Source organism: Lissotriton vulgaris, chromosome 6 (genome assembly GCF_964263255.1).
Source record: "Lissotriton vulgaris chromosome 6, aLisVul1.2, whole genome shotgun sequence".
In the NCBI taxonomy this organism is placed as follows: Eukaryota; Metazoa; Chordata; class Amphibia; order Caudata; family Salamandridae; genus Lissotriton; species Lissotriton vulgaris.
In genome coordinates, this window is record NC_141694.1 from 648,637,079 (window position 1) to 648,655,138 (window position 18,060).

Consider the following 18,060-nt stretch of genomic DNA (forward strand, 5'->3'; position numbering starts at 1 on the left):
CACAGCACCATGATGGCTACACTCAAGACTGAGAAGTTTGATATCAAACTTCTCAGCACATTAAACCCACACTGATGCCAGTGTGGGATTTAATGCTAAATGCACTACAGTGGGCAACTTAGAGGTTGCCCCCTGAACCTAACTTACAATCTACGTCTTGTTTGAAAGGCTGCCTAGGTTGCCTCACAGCAGACATGATGCTGGACCCCTGGGTAGAAAGCCATCTGCTCTCCTGGGCCTGCAACAATGCACGTCCTGGGCGAGGTGCTAGGTCTCCTCCCTCAGGATGGGCAGGGGAAGCTTCAAAGGCATGCCGCCTTTTGTGAGCTTCTCCAGGCTACTTGCTGTACTCAGCAACTGGCCCCCACCAGTTCTGCCCCCCTCTCTGGCGGGAAGACTTGCGGGAAGACTGGCGGGAAACCCGAAGGACGGAAAGAGGGTGTGCCAGCCTCTGCCATCCCACCCCTCGGGCGGGGGAGGCGAGATGAAGCACATCTCCGGGCTCTCGCCATCTTGAGGATGGGGAGCCCTGCCCAATCAGAGATAGGCTCCTGCTTCCCACCCACAGGAGAGGAGCAGGATACGGGGTGTATCCACCCCAGGAAAGGGACCCACTGGCCCCTGCCCTTGCCCTACCTGTAACCCCCCTAAATTTAGTATTTAAAGGCACCCTGAACCTTCCTTCCTCAGATCCCGATTTGAAACCAGCAAGAAGATCAAGAAACCCGAAGACCTGCCGTGCAGCTGCTAACAAGAGGACGACACCAACTGACTTAGCCCCAGCCCTACCGGCCTGTTGATCCTTGAACCTACTCCTGCGAAACTCAGGTGCCTTCCGTGGTTAGCAACCTCAAAAACTCCGGAGAACCTGACTGCCTTGAGACTACCAAGACTGGGACTCCCATGAGCAGGGGTTCTGCTCAAAAAGCAACACCCCTGGTGCCAGCCAGGAACTGCAAATCCAGCACACACTGCACCTGTCGAGCCAGGCCTGTGCCTGAGTGGACAAAGACCCTGAGGACGTCTCATTGGCGATTGTGACCTGAAATCCAATGCCCAAGGTCCCTCCTCGACTGCACCTGCAGCCTCACAACAAGGGACCCCTCCAACCACGACCAGCAGGGGGTAAGATTTCCCGACATCAAAAGACACCCCTGCACCCGGCGCCCCACGGCCCCCTGTGCCCAACTCCTGGGTGCCTACCTATCCTCCAAGATCCCAACTTACCCTTCGAAGCGTTGGTCGCTCCTGAAGAATCTCCATCCCCGAGCCTGCAGCCTTTGTTAATCTTCCAAGCTTTCCATTGATTAACATTGAGCGCCCAACGGCTCAAAAGCACCCTGCATCCAGATTGTCCTAATCTACTTCCCCATTTGCCCTGAGCAAGTGACCAAGAGCCCAGCTCCCACAGCCACGTGGCCTGCTTGCCTGCAGCCACCAACAATCATAGGATAACATTGGGCCTATCAACCTCTGCACCGGGCTACCCCTGTGCCGCTGAGGGTGTACCAACCGTACCTACCTGACCGTGGGAGATCCCAGAGTCTGCCCAGAACCTTAACTCTTCAGTCGAGAACTTACCCAAAAACCGATAACACTCTTTTCTTCCATAGGGTAACATTGACTGGTTTTACTCAGAATTTCTTCTAAGTGTGGAGTTTTGAAACTTTAAAATATTCACCTAAAATCAGCCGAACATCGAATTCCGAATTACTCATCTGTTATCAGGAGAGAATCCAGTGCTGCATCTTTTAGCCCAGCACTGAACCTGAAAAGTAATTTTAACTGTACTTACCAGTAACTTGAATTTCCTTCCATAGGAATCCATTGTCTGGTTTTCACCAGAAAAGTTTCTAAGTGTCGATTTTCAAAAACTACAAATATGCCTTAAAAATCGCCTGTGTGACTTAAACACATTCTTTCAATTGTTTACAGGCGATACACCAGTGCTGGATCCAGGATCCAACACGGAGTATGAAAAAAAAACAATAACAGTACTTACCTGCTAAGTGAATTTCCTCCCATAGGATAACATTGGTGATTCTATATGAAAAAGTTTCTAAGTGTCAACATTTAAAATACAATAGTATTCCTTAAACACTACTTTAACCAAAACGATTTTACTCAAATGTCTACAGGAGATGTCCCAGGACTGAGTCTAGGATCTAGTCCTGTTAGAAAAACAGTCTATAAAGTAACTAATTGCATTTATCTAGAAATTCCCATTGAGCTCAATTTTGCATTGTTTGAAATTGTGTTGCCTATTGCAACAACGGTAACTATTGTAATCTAATAGTCTATTGCCTATTTGAAAAGTATTTAACTAAAGTAACTAATTCTGAGAAAGTATATTTTGATACCTTGTTGGTTCTACAATAAAAACAACTATATATTTTGATACAAAACAGTTGGCCTAGAGTTCAGTTCGAGTGTGTGAGACCATTTGCTGACTGAGTGTGTTAAACAAATGCTTTGCACTGTTCTCTGATACTGCCTTACTGCTCGACCAAGCTACCACTGTAGAGAGTAAGGTTATATCTAACTTTAGCCTCTGCCAAACCTCTGTGGACTGTGAAGACCCCGTCCCAACTGCAACTGGCCTGGTAAGGTGAAATCTGACCCCTAAAGACGGCCATTTGTCCATTGCCTCGGAGAAGAAGTCCTGAGGTGCACCTACATCCCGAGCCCCCCTACTTACCTGCCCAGCTGTTGGTTCCTCGTGTAATTTCCTGGACCAAGCATGCAGCCAAAATCCAAAACCTGCCGCTCCCATTGAAAACCGGTACCCAACGCCAAATCAGCACTCTCACCCGGCTGCCCCAGTGCCATAATGGGTGCACTTTGTGTGCTAACTTGGATCCCTCTTTGCCGTGAGCTTAACCCTAGGAGCACCGCTCCCTCAACCCTGTGGCTAGTCCGAGAGCAGTCACCAACCAACTGCCTCATAGGCTAACATTGGGCCTCCCCACTCTGCACCTGGCCGCCCTCATGCCGCTGAGGGTGCTTTTTGAGTGCATCCTTGACCCTGGGGAAATCCTGGTTCTAACCCAGAAGCTCAACCCTCAAGACCGTTTACTTACTGGCAAACCGATAACCCCATTTTTCTCCATAGGGTTGCATTGACTGTTTAACCTCTGAATAATTTAGTGTCGAGGCTGTTTGTATGGAAAGATAAGAAACTGTGTTTTTTGAAAACTGTTTCTTACATTTTGTCGTGGAAATGTCCCAGTGTGATATCTAGGCATAACACACTGAGATGGTGGTACCTCTTGTCCGCCATCTAAAGTAGGTTGTAATTTGGCCCTGACTGGTGAACATGGAGCATAGTGATAATGGAAAAATATATATATAATTTTAAATATATTTATTTATTTTACATTTCTCTGTAGCAGGGCATAACGAAAGGGGTGTCAACTGACGTTGCCGATAGCCAAACAGTCAAGATGGGCCTCACTTACATAGAGCAAGGTGGTGTATTAAGCATTGGGATAATGAGTCATTGCTGGGACAAAAATGCTTATTGGATTCTTACTGAAGAACGTGAGTAGCACAAACTTAAAAATGAAAAGAGCATTGGGACAGCATGGCTTACACGTAAAAAGTGAAAATAGATTGGGCACCAAAAGGAGGAAGAAATGAAGTCTGGAGAAAAGAGAGGTCTTAGAAGTAGGGAAAGGTTTAGAGAGGGATGGAGGAGAAGGAACGAGAAGGGAAAGAAAAGGGCTGAGAAGAGACATTGAGCAGACTGAGAATATAGACATTGAGTAGACAATAATAGGATATGTAACCGAATGATTGACTAAGGTAGAGGATGTGAGTCTTATTTAGGGAAGGCAACATGTTCTTCCTTGATATATCATTTTAGCTATTTAGTTGAAATACTAAGCTGAAGAATATATCTGGAGTTGATTGTCAGGCACAAAAGAGGATCTGTACATATAGCATGGCTTGACAAGATGGCTGCCACGATGGAATCCTATTGAGCTCTGCCGGTACTATTCGGATATCCTCCAACGTTAGCGCTCTTAGAAGCCATGGGTATCAGTATCTTGACTAAGATGAAGCAGGAAGTGAAGGACTACTAGTGTGATTAATTCTCTGTATTTCTGTAACAGTCCTTCAGGCTGCAGCTGGCCTGTTCCACAGAGACCTTTGAAGAGAAAGAAAATGACCAGGCTTAAATTGTGGTGTGGGCTCCTGACGAGAGCAGTGAGAGCCCCCCCAAGTAGGCTGAGGAGTTGATTGCAGGTTGACAGTGGAAGAGCCCACATTGTCCCCGTCTCCAACAATTGTCGGGGTACTAATGTAACACACCCTCCCACATCACCCATTCCACCCCCTTTAACTACTGTAGTACAGCAGAAAGAAGATGCAGAGGATGGTGACTGGGTAGTAAAGGCTAGAACAACACATAGTTACCCATGGGAAGAGTGTCTGCCGAGACAATGGTCATAAGCAACTGGGCAGTAGAAAGATCTACTGTAGTTGAACAGTGTTCAGCACAAACTGCAATGATGGAACAACAAAAACGGGCTACCAGGCAGGATCTTTATGGACCCGCCCGCTCCCCCAACACTAATCCTCCTCAAAACCAATGACTCCCCTATGAATTAGGGAGTACATAAGTGCCAATTTATAATACAGGGCGAGAGGTCTCCACAGCAACAACTGCACATCAGTATACTGGAAATAATGGAAGTTCAGCTAGCGCTGTAAATGTTTCTCAGACTCATTTACAACAAGACAGGGCTTTTTGTTGCTCTGCCGACATGACAACTACGTGTTACATTCAGAAAGAGGGTACACACAACAGTTCTTCAAGTTAGGACAAACAGTTTGGTACTGGGCCTTTCATATCCAGGTTCTCCTCGTAGTGGAACACTGTAGGAATCGATCTCTGTATGGAATATATCAAGAATCTGATATACCGTGTAAAGAGTCCAGGGGTTCCCTTATGAGTGGATAGGGGGCTTTCTAGGCACTCCCAAAGTGCTCTATTAGAGGGTAGTGAGGCTGAGCAGCCTTAGGCTTAACACAGAGGAGTGCATGACATTAGCAAAATACACACAAAGATTAATAAATGACAACACAACTCAAGAAGGAGATCCACACAGATTTATAAAAATACAAAGTACCTGTGTACATTATTTGGCATCAGAGAAAAATAGTACAGGTAAGTACGTTTTTAAATATAAATTCTTTTCACTTTATGTTCTGCAAACAGGTACAGTAAATATACTTACAGGACAACTCTCCAGGGGTTAAGATGAGTTGTGGGCAAGATCCAAGGCAGCACCAACAGTACACCATCAGCATTTGGGTGCAGGGTGCAAATCAGCGTCCAGAGTCCAATGCGTTTCAACGGGGATCTGTCATGTAAAATGAGGCATCAGGCTCTGGCTAGGAAGTCAACCAGGCTAAACCAGCAAGTGGGCTCAAGCCTTTGCGATGCTCGTTGACTGGGAGACTCCGTTGGTACTCTTCTCCAAGGCCCATGGGTGCCGGGTGCAAATGTGTCCTTAGGTGTCGGGTTTCTCCTTACCGGAGCAGTCACGGTCGAAGGGGTCAGCTTGCAGAGGCTGCAGGCGATGTTAAGGGAGTCCAGGAAAGGACTCCAGCTGGGGAACCTTGTTAGAACCATTGCCCATTTCAGCTCTGGACGGAGGCATCAGGTGCAGTGGTGTGACTTCAGGTGTTTGGTTTTGCCAGTTCCGGAGGCTTCAGTCTTCTCTTGTGGAGTTTCTTCAGAACAGATCCTCTGTTCATTAGAGATATTGAGTCTTTTTTTAACACCATGCGCGCGGCGGCTTTTTCCGCTGCGCGCTGACTTTTTTTTAAAAACCCCGTGTTGCATGACGAGCTCAGCTAGTCATGAGCGTACGAGAACCGTAACTCACGACGAGCTGAGCTCGTCATGAGCGTCGAAGGGGTTAAGGCAATCATACAAATCCCACTACGAACCAAGCAGCTCCTTGTATTATTTATTATTATTATTATTATTATTATTATTATTATTATTATTAAGCGTTTCAGAGCCCTCACCTGGTTAACCTATTTCCAATGTAATCCTTGCTAGATAGATTCCCAAATGTATGTCAAAGCCAAGCACACATGACACGTTGCATAAATCACATTGAGCACGCAAAAAAAGAGTCGTTGCAACTCTACTAGGCAATGTTAAGCTTCCAGATATCTCTAAAGCTGCTACATGATTTTCTATTTACATTCACTAAGCTTTATTGTACGGACATTCACACTATACAAGAGGCACAGGTTGGTCAAACCAATATGTTCCGATTTTACTACTGCATGTTGTGTGAAAATAGTTCTTAAGTGACCAATTTTTTAAAATGTATTTACACACCATATTGAATGTTTCCACTGTAACAAGTGAAATGTTTTTTTCTTGTGTTAGGGATAGGCAGACCTTTGCTGCTACCCGCCCTTCCTCTGTGCTTCTTGAGCAGCTTTCAGTGTGCATTGACAAAGGTGAGCCAGTGCTGCTGGTGGGAGAAACTGGAACTGGAAAAACATCAACAGTTCAATATCTGGCTAACGTGACTGGTAAGAATGAAAAGACCAAGTCCTCTTTTTTTTATCTGTTTCGTTACTCGTTCACAAAGAATCTTGTGTAAATAAATAATGTTTCCCAAAAACTTCACTTGCATTAAATCCTAAATAGATTCATATGATCAATGGACTTATTTCCATTTTCTGGGTAGAGGTTTGATCACAAAACATGCCTCTTCCTCACGTGTAGGACTTGCTAGCTTGTGTCCCCTCCTTATGCTTGAGACCTTATGCACATTTTTCATTTCCATTTGTCCTTAGTTCTAGAGGAACAACAGAAAATGTTACCCTCTAATGTTATTGCATCTACTCAAGTTGACAACTTTGTTTTGCTGCCACTGTGCCTAATACATTTTTTTGGCACAGGCAATTTTGTGAATATATTTTCTGTAAGCATGGCGTTGGTTGAGCAACTGTAATACTTGCATATTTTGCACTGTAAAGCATAATTTTAGGACTAGTGATGGTTATAGGGCCTCGTAGTGCAGTATGGTGCCTTATTTGTTTCTACTTAAATTAAAAAGCAGTATTGAAAGAGAGAAAGTGCTTTTCCAGTTAATTTCTTCATACATTCATTCTTTGGAATAGTACTAATTTGCTGCAGCTAATTTATTTCTTTACATTGCTTGTGTCCGATCACCATTCTTTGATGAGCAGCATCTGGCTAATTGACAGGAACCAGTTCAAAAGTGGTGCATGTAGACCATTCAGAAATTCATAGCACCCATTAAGGAGAAAATACGTGCAAAAGATTTGGCAAGTGTTAAGCCGAAACCCCTCTATTTTGTCAAAACCACAGAGTGGCCTTTCTTTAAGATGCAGTCTGTTTGCAGAAGTAGACCATATGCTCTCCAAGAATTCTGGAAGAAGTCAACCAGCGAGTGCTGGAAAAAGATGGTGTAGTTGACGGCACACAGTGTGCACTAATAATTCTAAGCAACTCCCCAAGCACCCCTGATACCTTGTTCACTGATAGGATTGCATTATGTGAAAATAAGCAGCAGAGAGAAGCCTTTTTATAAACGCACATTTGAGTAAATTGCCACCCTCATTTTGAGAAGCAATGTTTGTCAAACTACTCCCCACCAGAAAAACCTAATTCGCCCAGTTATTTTGAATGACGAGTACATCTTATTGCTTCATTTAAAATTCTGTATGATGAAGCGGCAGGAGCCTACTTTGAGTTATGGCTTCAGCTAGTCATTTGATGTAAGGGCATATCTTCATGTAAGTGCTTTTGATGCTAGGACCTCCACCGTACAAAGATCTTGAGTAAATGAGGAGGGATACAATTGTTTCCATGTTTGAGCTTGATGGCATTTATCCCAGCACAGTGTAGGAGGAGTACAGTGCTATTGTTTTTTGATGAGGAAATGCTTTTAGTTGTGTACACCAAGTGACTTACGGATGTTCGTTGATTTTTTTTTACATCCTGCTACAGTGAAATGGGAAATCATTTAGAAAGAGAATAAAGCAATCTGGGGGTAACTTTACAAGAAAACTTGGCTTGGGACTGCCAGATAGCGAGATCTAGGCTGAAATTATCCCAGCTAGCGGGCGCACTCCTGAAGGTGGCCAACAAGTCCACCTTTAAGCCTGTAAGCCCGGCCCTTGAAACCTATAGATCCCAAGCGAAGGCAGCAGCCATGTATGGCAGCGAACTGTGGGGTTTCAAAGCAGGGAAGGCACTGGTAGCGGTGGAAAATACTTTCTTGAGACGCCTACTTGCTCTCCCGCAGGGCACGCCACTCCTCCCCCTAAGACTGGATTTGGGGTTACACTCCATTGCTGAAGATCTTTTGTCGAAACCCGTGAAGTTCTGGCACCGGATATGGACTACTGAGGAACTGCACCACTATAGACAGGACCTTATCCACGTATTGAGGCTGAATGGCAGTAACAAAATCCCCTGGCTGGCTTTTATTAAATCAGAATTGTCCAGTTTGAACCTGCCAGAACTCTGGGATGATCCAGCTCAGGGATGTCAAAGGATCACACGTAAAACTCTTGCCCAGCTTTACAAAAATAAAAATTTGGCTGACATGGACAATGCGTATAGCACCGGCACCTTGACGAGTCGTTTTATGGAGTCCAAAAATTCTTACCTCTTTGAACCTTTTATGGATTTTATTTTTCCTCTTTTGGCGAGGAAACTGTTCTTGCAATGGAGGTTTGGCACACTCCCCACCAAAGTATTTACCCACAAATGGCACATTGGGGGTGACAAACTCTGTCCTTGTTGTAAAACCAAGGATGAAGACGATTTGCACATAATGTTTGTTTGCCACGCATACCAGAATCCCAGGAAGCGTTGGATTGCACCGATGTGCCGAAACCTGGGTTTTCGGGAATACCTACAAGCATACAGGGTAATGAAAACCAATACCCTGGGACATATTGTCTTTGCGGTATCAAAATTCCTAATGGCAGCTTGGTTAATAAGGAAGAAAATGTCCCCCTGAAATGGTGCCACTGTGTTTCCTTACCCCATGCAGACCCTTTAGACTTTTTTATGTAAATATTGTGTAATATATGTATTGCATTTTTTATTGTGTAATATATGTACTGTATTTTACTGCATCTTTTATGGCCCATGCGGCCGAAATAAAGAATTTTTGGAATTGGAATTGGAATAAAGCAAGTGTAATAAAGTGCCCTCTTTTTGCATGGTTACCCCCACTTTTTGCAAAACTGCTGATGTGCTTTGACTGAGTGTGCCCTTGGTTCCTGCCAACCAGGTACCAAGGGTCTATGTTCTTTCCCTAAACTGCATTGAATACAAAACCCAATTGGCACTCTTTGGCCACAGGTCATTACCTTGTAAATGGTGCCACATTACCAAGGGCACTGTGGCCAGGGAAGGCCTCTAAGGGCTGCAGCACTTATTGTGCCACCCTTCGAAGCTTTGTACCATTACACACACACACGCACACCTACATCTACCTCTCTCTAACCCACTGACTATGGTATAGGTAAGACACCCCTCTAGTTTGGTGCACTATGCCAGTGGTGAGGGTACAGGTGCATGAGCCCTGTACCCGTACAGTGTCTAAGCCAATTCTTAGACATTTTCAGTGCAGTAATACCATTAAGAGTATACGGTACTGGGAGTTTGTCATTACAAATTCCACAGCACCATAATGGGTTTACTGAAAACTGGGAAGTGTGATATTAAACTTCTCAGCACATTAAACCCACACTGATACCAGTGCGGGATTTAATGAAAAATGCACTCAGAGATGGGATCTAAGAGATGCCCCCTGAAAAACGACCTAATTCTACTGTCCTAGCTGAGTGGTTGCTCGCCAGCTGTCACCACCAGACATGTTTCTGGACCCCTGGGTCGAGAACCTCTGGCTCTCTGGGTCCTGAAACAAAGCACATCCTGGGCAGAGGTGCCAAGCCTCCTCCTTCCAGGATGAGCCGGGTCAGCGAAGTGGAAGCTTCAAAGGCTTGCCGCCTTTGTGAGCTGACCCAGCTATTTGCTGCTCCCAGCAACTGCCTCTCACCGGTTCGAACCCCCACTTTGGGAGTGAGAATCGGAGGGAAAACCAAGATGGGAGGAGAGGTGTCCTCACCTTTGCCAACTCCACCCCTCATATGGAGGAGGCGAGGTGAAGCACAACTCAGTCCCCACCAACTTGAAGATGGGGGATTCAGCCAACCAGAGAAAGGCTATGCCCCTGGAGGGTGGCATGATAGGGGGTGTACCCTCCCCAAGGAAGGGACCCTTTGGTTCAAACCTTTACCTACCTGAAATGCCACTAAGTCTAGTATTCAGGGGAAATCCTGAACCTTGCCTCCTGAGGCAAGCAAGAAAAACAACCGAAGAGCAGTGCTGAAGGAAGAAGAGGAGGGCACCAACTGCCTTGGCCCCAGCCCTACCGGCCTGTCCTGACCTTGACCAGCGGAGTCCTGGCGCTTTCTGCAGCCAGCAGCCCCCCAGTACCCTGAGGACCAGCCCTGCCCTCCCTGCAAATCTTAGTTTCTCGTGTGCACTGGACTTGCTCAAAAACCAGACTCTAACTCTGGCCAAATCCTCTAGTCTGCCTATGGCCCGAGTATGAGTAGGCCAACCTGTTGAGGAGATCTAACCAGTGAACATGACTTGGGATCTGGTGATGCCTGACCTACCTCAATCCTCCCGATGACGCCTGCAGCCTCCTTTTGAACAGTCCCCCCGACCGTGACCGGAGCTGGTAAGGAAACCCGATGCCTAAAGACACCCCTGCAGTCGACGCCACACAACATTTGGTGGGCCAACTGACTGTGTCCAAGCAACCCCCTGCATCACACATTACCTCTCTAAACGCTGGTTGCCTCCAGGAAGCCTCCCTGCCCGAAACTTCAGTGTTTTTTGCGCCGGCGATCTCCCACTTAAACCAACACGGCATCCGATGCCAAATCAGCACCCTGCACCCGGCCGCCCCTGTGCTGCTGTGGTTGCACCTTGTGTTCTAACTCGGATCTTCCTTTACCCTGAGCCCAACCCTAGTAGCTTTGCTCCCTCAATCCTGTGGCTTGCCCAAGAGCAGCCACCAATCAATGGCCCCCTAAGCCCTTAGGGCTAACATTGGGTCTCTGCACTCTTCACCCAGCCGCCCTAGTGCCACGGAGGGTGCTCTTTGAGTGCATCCTTGACCCTGGGGGAACCCTTGTTCTTACCCTGGAAACTCAACCCTAAAAACCAATTGCTTACCTGCAAATCGATAATCTAATTTTTCTCCCTGGGATTGCGTTGACTGATTTCCTCTGAAAACAATTCCACGTTTCTTTTTGTTTGGATGGAAACCTAAGCAATTTTGTTAATGCAAAACTGATTTTTAGATATCAGACTGTTTACAGTCTGATATCTAGGCATACCACACAGAGTAAAAAAAAAGTAATCTTAAAAATGCTCCCGAGATATCTGAAAAGTAATCTCAAAGTAATTGCAAATTCCTATTGTCTTTAAATATTTTACAAACCAGTAACAGTCTGTTTCATCCAGCTTGCTTATTTTGAACAGCCCATTTTGAAAAGTACAATTCTACTTACCTGTACCAAGTCCTGCTTGGTTCTAAAAATAAGATAAAACTAAAGAAATACTTTTTTATACAAACATTTGGTCTGAGTTCAGTCTGAGTGTTTGGCATAATTTCTTGCCTGAGTGTACAATAAATGCTTAACACTATCCTTTGATAAAGCCTTACTGCTCGCCCACACTACCACAAATTGAGAGTAAGGTATTATCTACATTTACGTCAGTAAGCCTTTGTGGATCCACTGGACTCTGTGCACACTATACCTTACTTTGGTATGGTATATACAGAGCAATCTTCCTACAAGGCTCTGGCTAAAAAGTCAGTCGGGCTGAGCCAACAAGTGGGCTCAGGCCTAGCGTTGCTCTGGTGGGGGGGGGACACCTTGGGCCCTTTTCTCAAAGGCCTAGAGGCGTTGGGTGCAGAGCTGACTTATAAATATCATATGCAGTGGTAGAGGACATGACACACAGGGATGTGTGACGTGTTGTGTTTTTCTTTTTTGTCTGCACCAAGACACGCAGCCTGCAATGACAGTCATGCATGTACTCGGTTAGAGGCCCCTTAGGATGGCACAATGCGTGCTGCAGGCCTTACTGACCCGCTTTAGTACCTCAGGCCCTATATACCATAGTCCCATTTACTAGGGATTTGCAGAGGGTGCTAAAGGTTTTGCCAATTAGAGAAACAATTGCACAGGTTTGGGAAAGAGCTCTGGCACTGTGGATCTGGTTGGCAGGAACACAGTGCACATTCAGTTGAAATGACATTGTATATCAGGCAAAAAATGGGGGCAACCATGTCAATAAGAGGCACTATCCTACAGTTTCATACTATGGAGCTGCCCACTGGCATATTCTGATTTCTAGTGCTTCTGTGTCCGACAGCTCAGGCCGAGATCAGAATGAAAATGACATAAGCCCACATTGGTGACGCAAATATAGTGGCCTGACATCATATCTGGGGTGGGCCGGACCTGACATGGAGCCGCACTGCAACACATATTTACAACAAGGGGTGGTGAGGGACAGTCTCTGAATTAAGCGGAAAGCTCTCAAGAGATCAGGGCTAGATCCAACACCGTTTTTTAGCTCACTGCACCATCCCAGTTTCAGAACCTGGCTGTATGCAAATTAGTCTGTTCCTGTCCCAGTGCATGATGGGAACATGGCAAACCAAACTACAAAAGCCAATTCTTACACTGGGAAGGAAACAAGCTCCCGGGGACCGGTTTCTGGCATTACAGCCGTCTTCGGCCCGGTTTGCTTGAATCCTGATGGTGCAATGAGCAGGGGTCTCACATCTGAGAATACCCTTCCACGCTTAGGGTGGACAAAAATATTTACAACAAGGGGTGGTGAGGGACAGAGTCTCTGAATTAAGCAGAAAGCTCTCACCCAGTCAAGAGATCAGGGCTAGATCCATTACCGTTTTTTAGCTCACTGCACCATCCCAGTTTCAGAACCTGGCTGTATGCAAATTAGTCTGTTCCTGTCCCAGTGCATGATGGGAACAGGGCAAACCAAACTACAAAAGCCAATTCTTACACTGGGAAGGAAACAAGCTCCTTGGTGCAATGAGCAAGGGTCTCACATCTGAGAATACCCTTCCACGCTTAGGGTGGACAAAAATATTTACAACACCTACCAGCACACAAGGAAGCTTCTATGAAAATCTACCATGTCCAGTCTGGCACCTTGGGCAAATTCAAAAATCTGTGTTGTCATGACCCGTCCTGTGCTTTCCTCTCATTTTCAATTTTATTTCTGCTTACTGGGCTTGATGATTGTGAATTCATAAGAGGTGCAACATCCTATTGTTTGGCTGCTCTCCATCCAAACTCTCCTTAGGGTAGGGATACATTTGGATGTTCCCTAGTCAGAGTGTGGGTGCTACGTCTCCCAACCCAGGTTACTCATTGACTGGTGGTTGTGGTATTGGTTTTACAGATTAGTGCGACGGGCTCTGTGGGGAGACTGCTTAATCCACCTTAAATCTATCCTCTCCCCAGAACAGGGCTGCCTTGCATTCATCATATGTAGGACACTGGTGGAAGGTGTGTACATTTGAAAGTATTTTTGTGTGGTTGTGATTTATCGATATTTGGTCAATGGTGGTGTCCATTTGGACCCCAAAAGCATGCTACAGAAGACTGCAACTCACCTTTGGGAAGGTTTGATTTTTCCCGGGTTAACATGCCAGCCATAGAAATGCCTTTTTAGGTCCCCATGAAACCTGATCTCCCTTGTCTGTGGGGGAAATCAACCACTTTATTCCTGCGAGTAGAGTAGGTTTTCTCTCCAGTAGGTGAAAACCACTCCCTGGACCTGTTGCTTGCAAAAACCAAAATCCCTTATGAGCGAAAGCCGATGGAAACCTGGTGACATGAAGATTCTGAGTGCATCTCATGGTTATAGAATGTCTAGTGTTGGCACCATGAACATCTTTTGATTGAATACTCTGCCCAATTAGGCAATAGGACCTTTTTTGTTCGTTCTAATTTTAACTGTTTGATTTATTGCCTTGTCAAGTGTTTTTTCTCTTTGAAGTTACAGCATTGATTGCACATTGTTAATGATTATTGATTTGTGAAGGCGAATCTGATTTAGCCCCCTCTCCTTAAACATTTGGATTAGTCAAGTACCTGTGTGGTGCAACATGGTTATCTAGTTGGGACATCAGTGGTAAATAGTATCCCTCTCTATACTTTCCAGTAAATACTCAGAACCCCAGCAACAATAGAATTTACCTTGCAAGCTATGTCTGGATTTCACTCCTAATATATACTTTTTTCATGCGTGATTAGGTAATCGTTTGAGGGTTGTGAATATGAACCAGCAGAGTGACACGGCAGACCTCCTGGGAGGGTATGTTTATGATTTCTTATATTGCATTTGTTTGCCCATATTCTCCATGACCTATTAGTTCAGACAGTTTTTTGTGTACTTGTTTGCATGGTCGAAGAATGCAAAGACATTTTTTCCAAGCACTTTTAACTGAAAGCATTTACAATAAATGACCAGTGCGGCTGCAGTATATGAACAGTGTGATTGACTTGCTTTTCTCAGATGGTATGGTGGCAGAATGCTTGCTGTTGAATGATTATGGCTTATGATGGACACTTTTAGTTTTTGCTTTTTTCCCAAGAGTGCAGTATGCAGTATAAATACTTTTATTTGATTTGTTAAAATCGTAAAAGGGTGGAACTTGCCACCATGTGATCAACATCAACTTCTTTGAATCAGCATAAAGCGACACATGCCCCCGTGTCCTAAGCGGCTTTGCACAGGTATACACGATTAGAAAAAACAGGAAGATCGTTTTTAAATGTACAAAGATAAAAAGAAACAGGGGTGTCGCTATTGTAAGGCAGTGTCCCTCATTATAATATGGAGGCCTATAAATTACTGTTATAACTGGTGCTGCTGCCCAAAAAGGGCTTATATTTGATTAGATGGAACTGTCCCCTCTTGTCTCAAATAAAATGCTTGCAGTGTATTAAAATATCAGAGAAGGGGAGGGGGAGGAGGGTAACTGTAAAGAAAATGAGGGAGAAACTGGGTCCAGCCACAAGGAGTCCATTTGTCCCAGTTCGTCTTTTGCTGCTGCCTTATTTTCCTGCTCTTGAGCAGCAAATTCCAGGAATTTTATGGTTTTGCAGGAAAGTTGTATCGAAGACCCGCTGAGGCACGTTATCACGGTCCTGACTTGTGTCTCTCTTAGGAATGGCTTAAGGAGGATCTTCCTTATATTTTGTAAGGCCGAGCAGATATATAATAGGTGCAATAACGACTCTACTCCCTTGTCACAGAGGCGACAATCCAAAGTTGACAATCCAAAGTTGACAAGGTCTGTAACCATTTAGGGGTAAGATCTTTGATTGGGAACCACCTCAACCTCAGTAGACTTAGTTTCCTCTTGTAGTGATCCCTGAAACATTCTTGTAAATAGGATTGTTGTTTCAGTTGCTTGTATGTTGGCATCGCGATCCAGGCATGACTTTTGCCAGCCACTAATCCTTAGTCTATTTGCAACGAAGCTTGTTTGACGGCTTTGTTGGTAATTAGTTTAAAAGCAGTATATGAAATTGGTAAATGCCAAGCTTCTTCCAGATTTAGCGATAGAAGCGCTTGCCTAAGAGACTTGCATGTGGAATTGGTCTGCCTAGCCTGTTTTTCGACCTCTTCCCAACAGAGATGGGCAAGCCTGTTATCTTCAGCGTCCCTCATGCGCCAGTAGTATTTGGCCAGGACCCCTTGTCTGGCCGGGATCTGATTTTATTAGTCCGTATTCCAGGCGTATTTGTGCTTGGGAAATATGTTGCGGAATTGAGAAGAGATTTTTAAACAGTCTTGATTGGGCAATGTTTAGCGATGTTGAGTCCTTGGTAGCCATCATTTCCGAGCCATATGTGATTGAAGGCAGAAATTTTGCTGCTACAACCTTTAGCAAGTAACGAAGAGTGATGTGCTGTATGTCTCTTGGTACAGCATAGTTTTCAGTGTGGTGGGGCTGCAGTGTAGGTGTTACAGCCAAGGAATTGTGGGTGAATTATGCCAAACCGTTTACAGAACATAGTAGCTTTCTAGTTACATTGAATGTTAGAGCTTAGATGAGAGAGTTGAACCATACATAACTTTGGTGTTCTGTCTTCTTCTGATGCAAGGTGAGTGTTAATATTAAGTGACAGCATTCAGTTCATTTGCGTATGGCCAGCTGAATGTTTTTGCGAAATCACCTTTGAACAGTGTGGTGGTGGGGGAGGGTTCATTTCATAGTTTGTTGCTCCATCTGAATTGTAAAATATAAAAAAGAGCCTCTGAAAAGAACAGCCCACTTGAGTAAAGCTCAGTTCGAAACTCCAGTGCACCTTAAAACACTTAAACATGTTTTGTTTGGTTATTTTTAGTGGTTGTATAATTGGGTGAGCTAAATTGTTAGAGGTGGGAGATTTGAAGGAGATTACTTGTCAGTAAAGTGTAGTTAAAATATGTCAACAGTTTTAAAGTTTTACTTTTGGTGGTAAACTACTTTTTTTGCTTTTTTTAGGTACAAACCAGTAGATCATCGTCTGATTTGGCTGCCCCTGAGAGAGGGGTTTGAGGAGCTCTTCACTAAGACTTTTTCAAGGAAGCAAAATGCAACATTTTTGGGACATATCCAGACCTGTTACAGACGAAGACGCTGGCATGATTTGCTTAAACTAATGCAGCATGTTTTAAATTCAGCCATTCTCAAAGTTAAAGGAAATGAGTCTGGTGAGTCTGGAAATCTATGTTGTAGGGGGGCTGTCATGTGCTGAAGTATAAATGCCAATCTGAAGTAGTCTTCACTAACTGCTGCTCATTTTGCTTCCCACACAGAGTTTGGTCAATGGTTGGGGGTGTTGAGCTGAACTATTGCTTTTCAAAGGTCACAGTGGGGCTGCAACCCAATGCTATTTAGTAGGATGATTCTGCTTTTCACATATCTGAGTTTGTTCAATTTGCAATTTTGGCAAGGCTGCCTAGGCCAATTGTAAGCAAAGGTGATTTATGTTGAACTGCAGGTATGTTCTACGGTATAGATGACTTGCCATGGGTCTGTAGTCCAATAGCCTGAAATTATTTTGGAAAACCTTGGGCCACTTTCCAGTTGAGATTTAATTGAATCTCTTTTTTTCTGAGGATATTTCTTCTCGCAAATTCCTTACCTTATGCAAATACTTGTTTTTTTCTTTGTGCCTTACTAAAGCAGGTCTGGCGCTCTTTGGTTGTACAGCAAAACACACAAGATGATGGACGGAATGTTGCACAATGGCAAAACCTTCACCCCAGTCATAGATCTGGATTTAATCCATTGTTATTTTGCTCATCAAGCCACCCCAGTTCAGACATGGCCATTTGCAAATCAGTCCTGTGCCTCATGGGAACAGTCCAGCCCGAACTGCCAAGCCATGTCTTCCCTGGACCGGAATCCAGCATCCTAGGACCGGTTTCTGGCTAACAGCTTTCATCAGCCAGGATAGCTTGACTCCAGCGGCCAAGGGACTCCAAGATCAGCTTCCATCGCCACGTGAGGCTGAAAAGGCGTCGGATGAAGCCAGAAGTGGAGGAAGCTGGCTTGGGCGCTAAGCGCGTACATTTTGAAATCTGGGGCACCCAGTCCGCCACACGATGAGGAAGAGCGAATCTTAGGCTGACGCCCGGCCCGACAAGAGATCATAAGGGAGCGAAGTTTACAAACAAAATGGGCCATTAGGGAGATGGGGATGTTCAATAACAAATAAAGAAACTTCGGGAGGACCACCATCTTGGCGGTGGCTTTATGCCCTGCCAGGGACAAGGGCAGGCACCGCCAGAGGTGGATCTTAGTTTCCAACCAGTCGACCGTCCGGCTGAAATTCGCCCTCCAGAGTTTGTCCACGTCCCTGCTGATCCACATGCTCCGATATCTAGTGGGCCCGACGCCCATACAAGCGGAAAATCCG

General features: G+C 45.0%; 1 protein-coding gene across 1 annotated transcript in view; it reads left to right on the forward strand.

Annotated features, from left to right (window-relative positions):
• MDN1 (midasin AAA ATPase 1) overlaps positions 1 to 18,060 on the forward strand; it is a 2,142,100-nt gene that overhangs the window by 133,440 nt on the left and 1,990,600 nt on the right. The window contains exons 14-16 of the mRNA XM_086926648.1: positions 6,416 to 6,564; positions 14,398 to 14,458; positions 16,641 to 16,849. Coding sequence (XP_086782774.1) covers positions 6,416 to 6,564; positions 14,398 to 14,458; positions 16,641 to 16,849 — 419 coding nt within the window. The remainder of the gene's footprint in view (positions 1 to 6,415; positions 6,565 to 14,397; positions 14,459 to 16,640; positions 16,850 to 18,060) is intronic.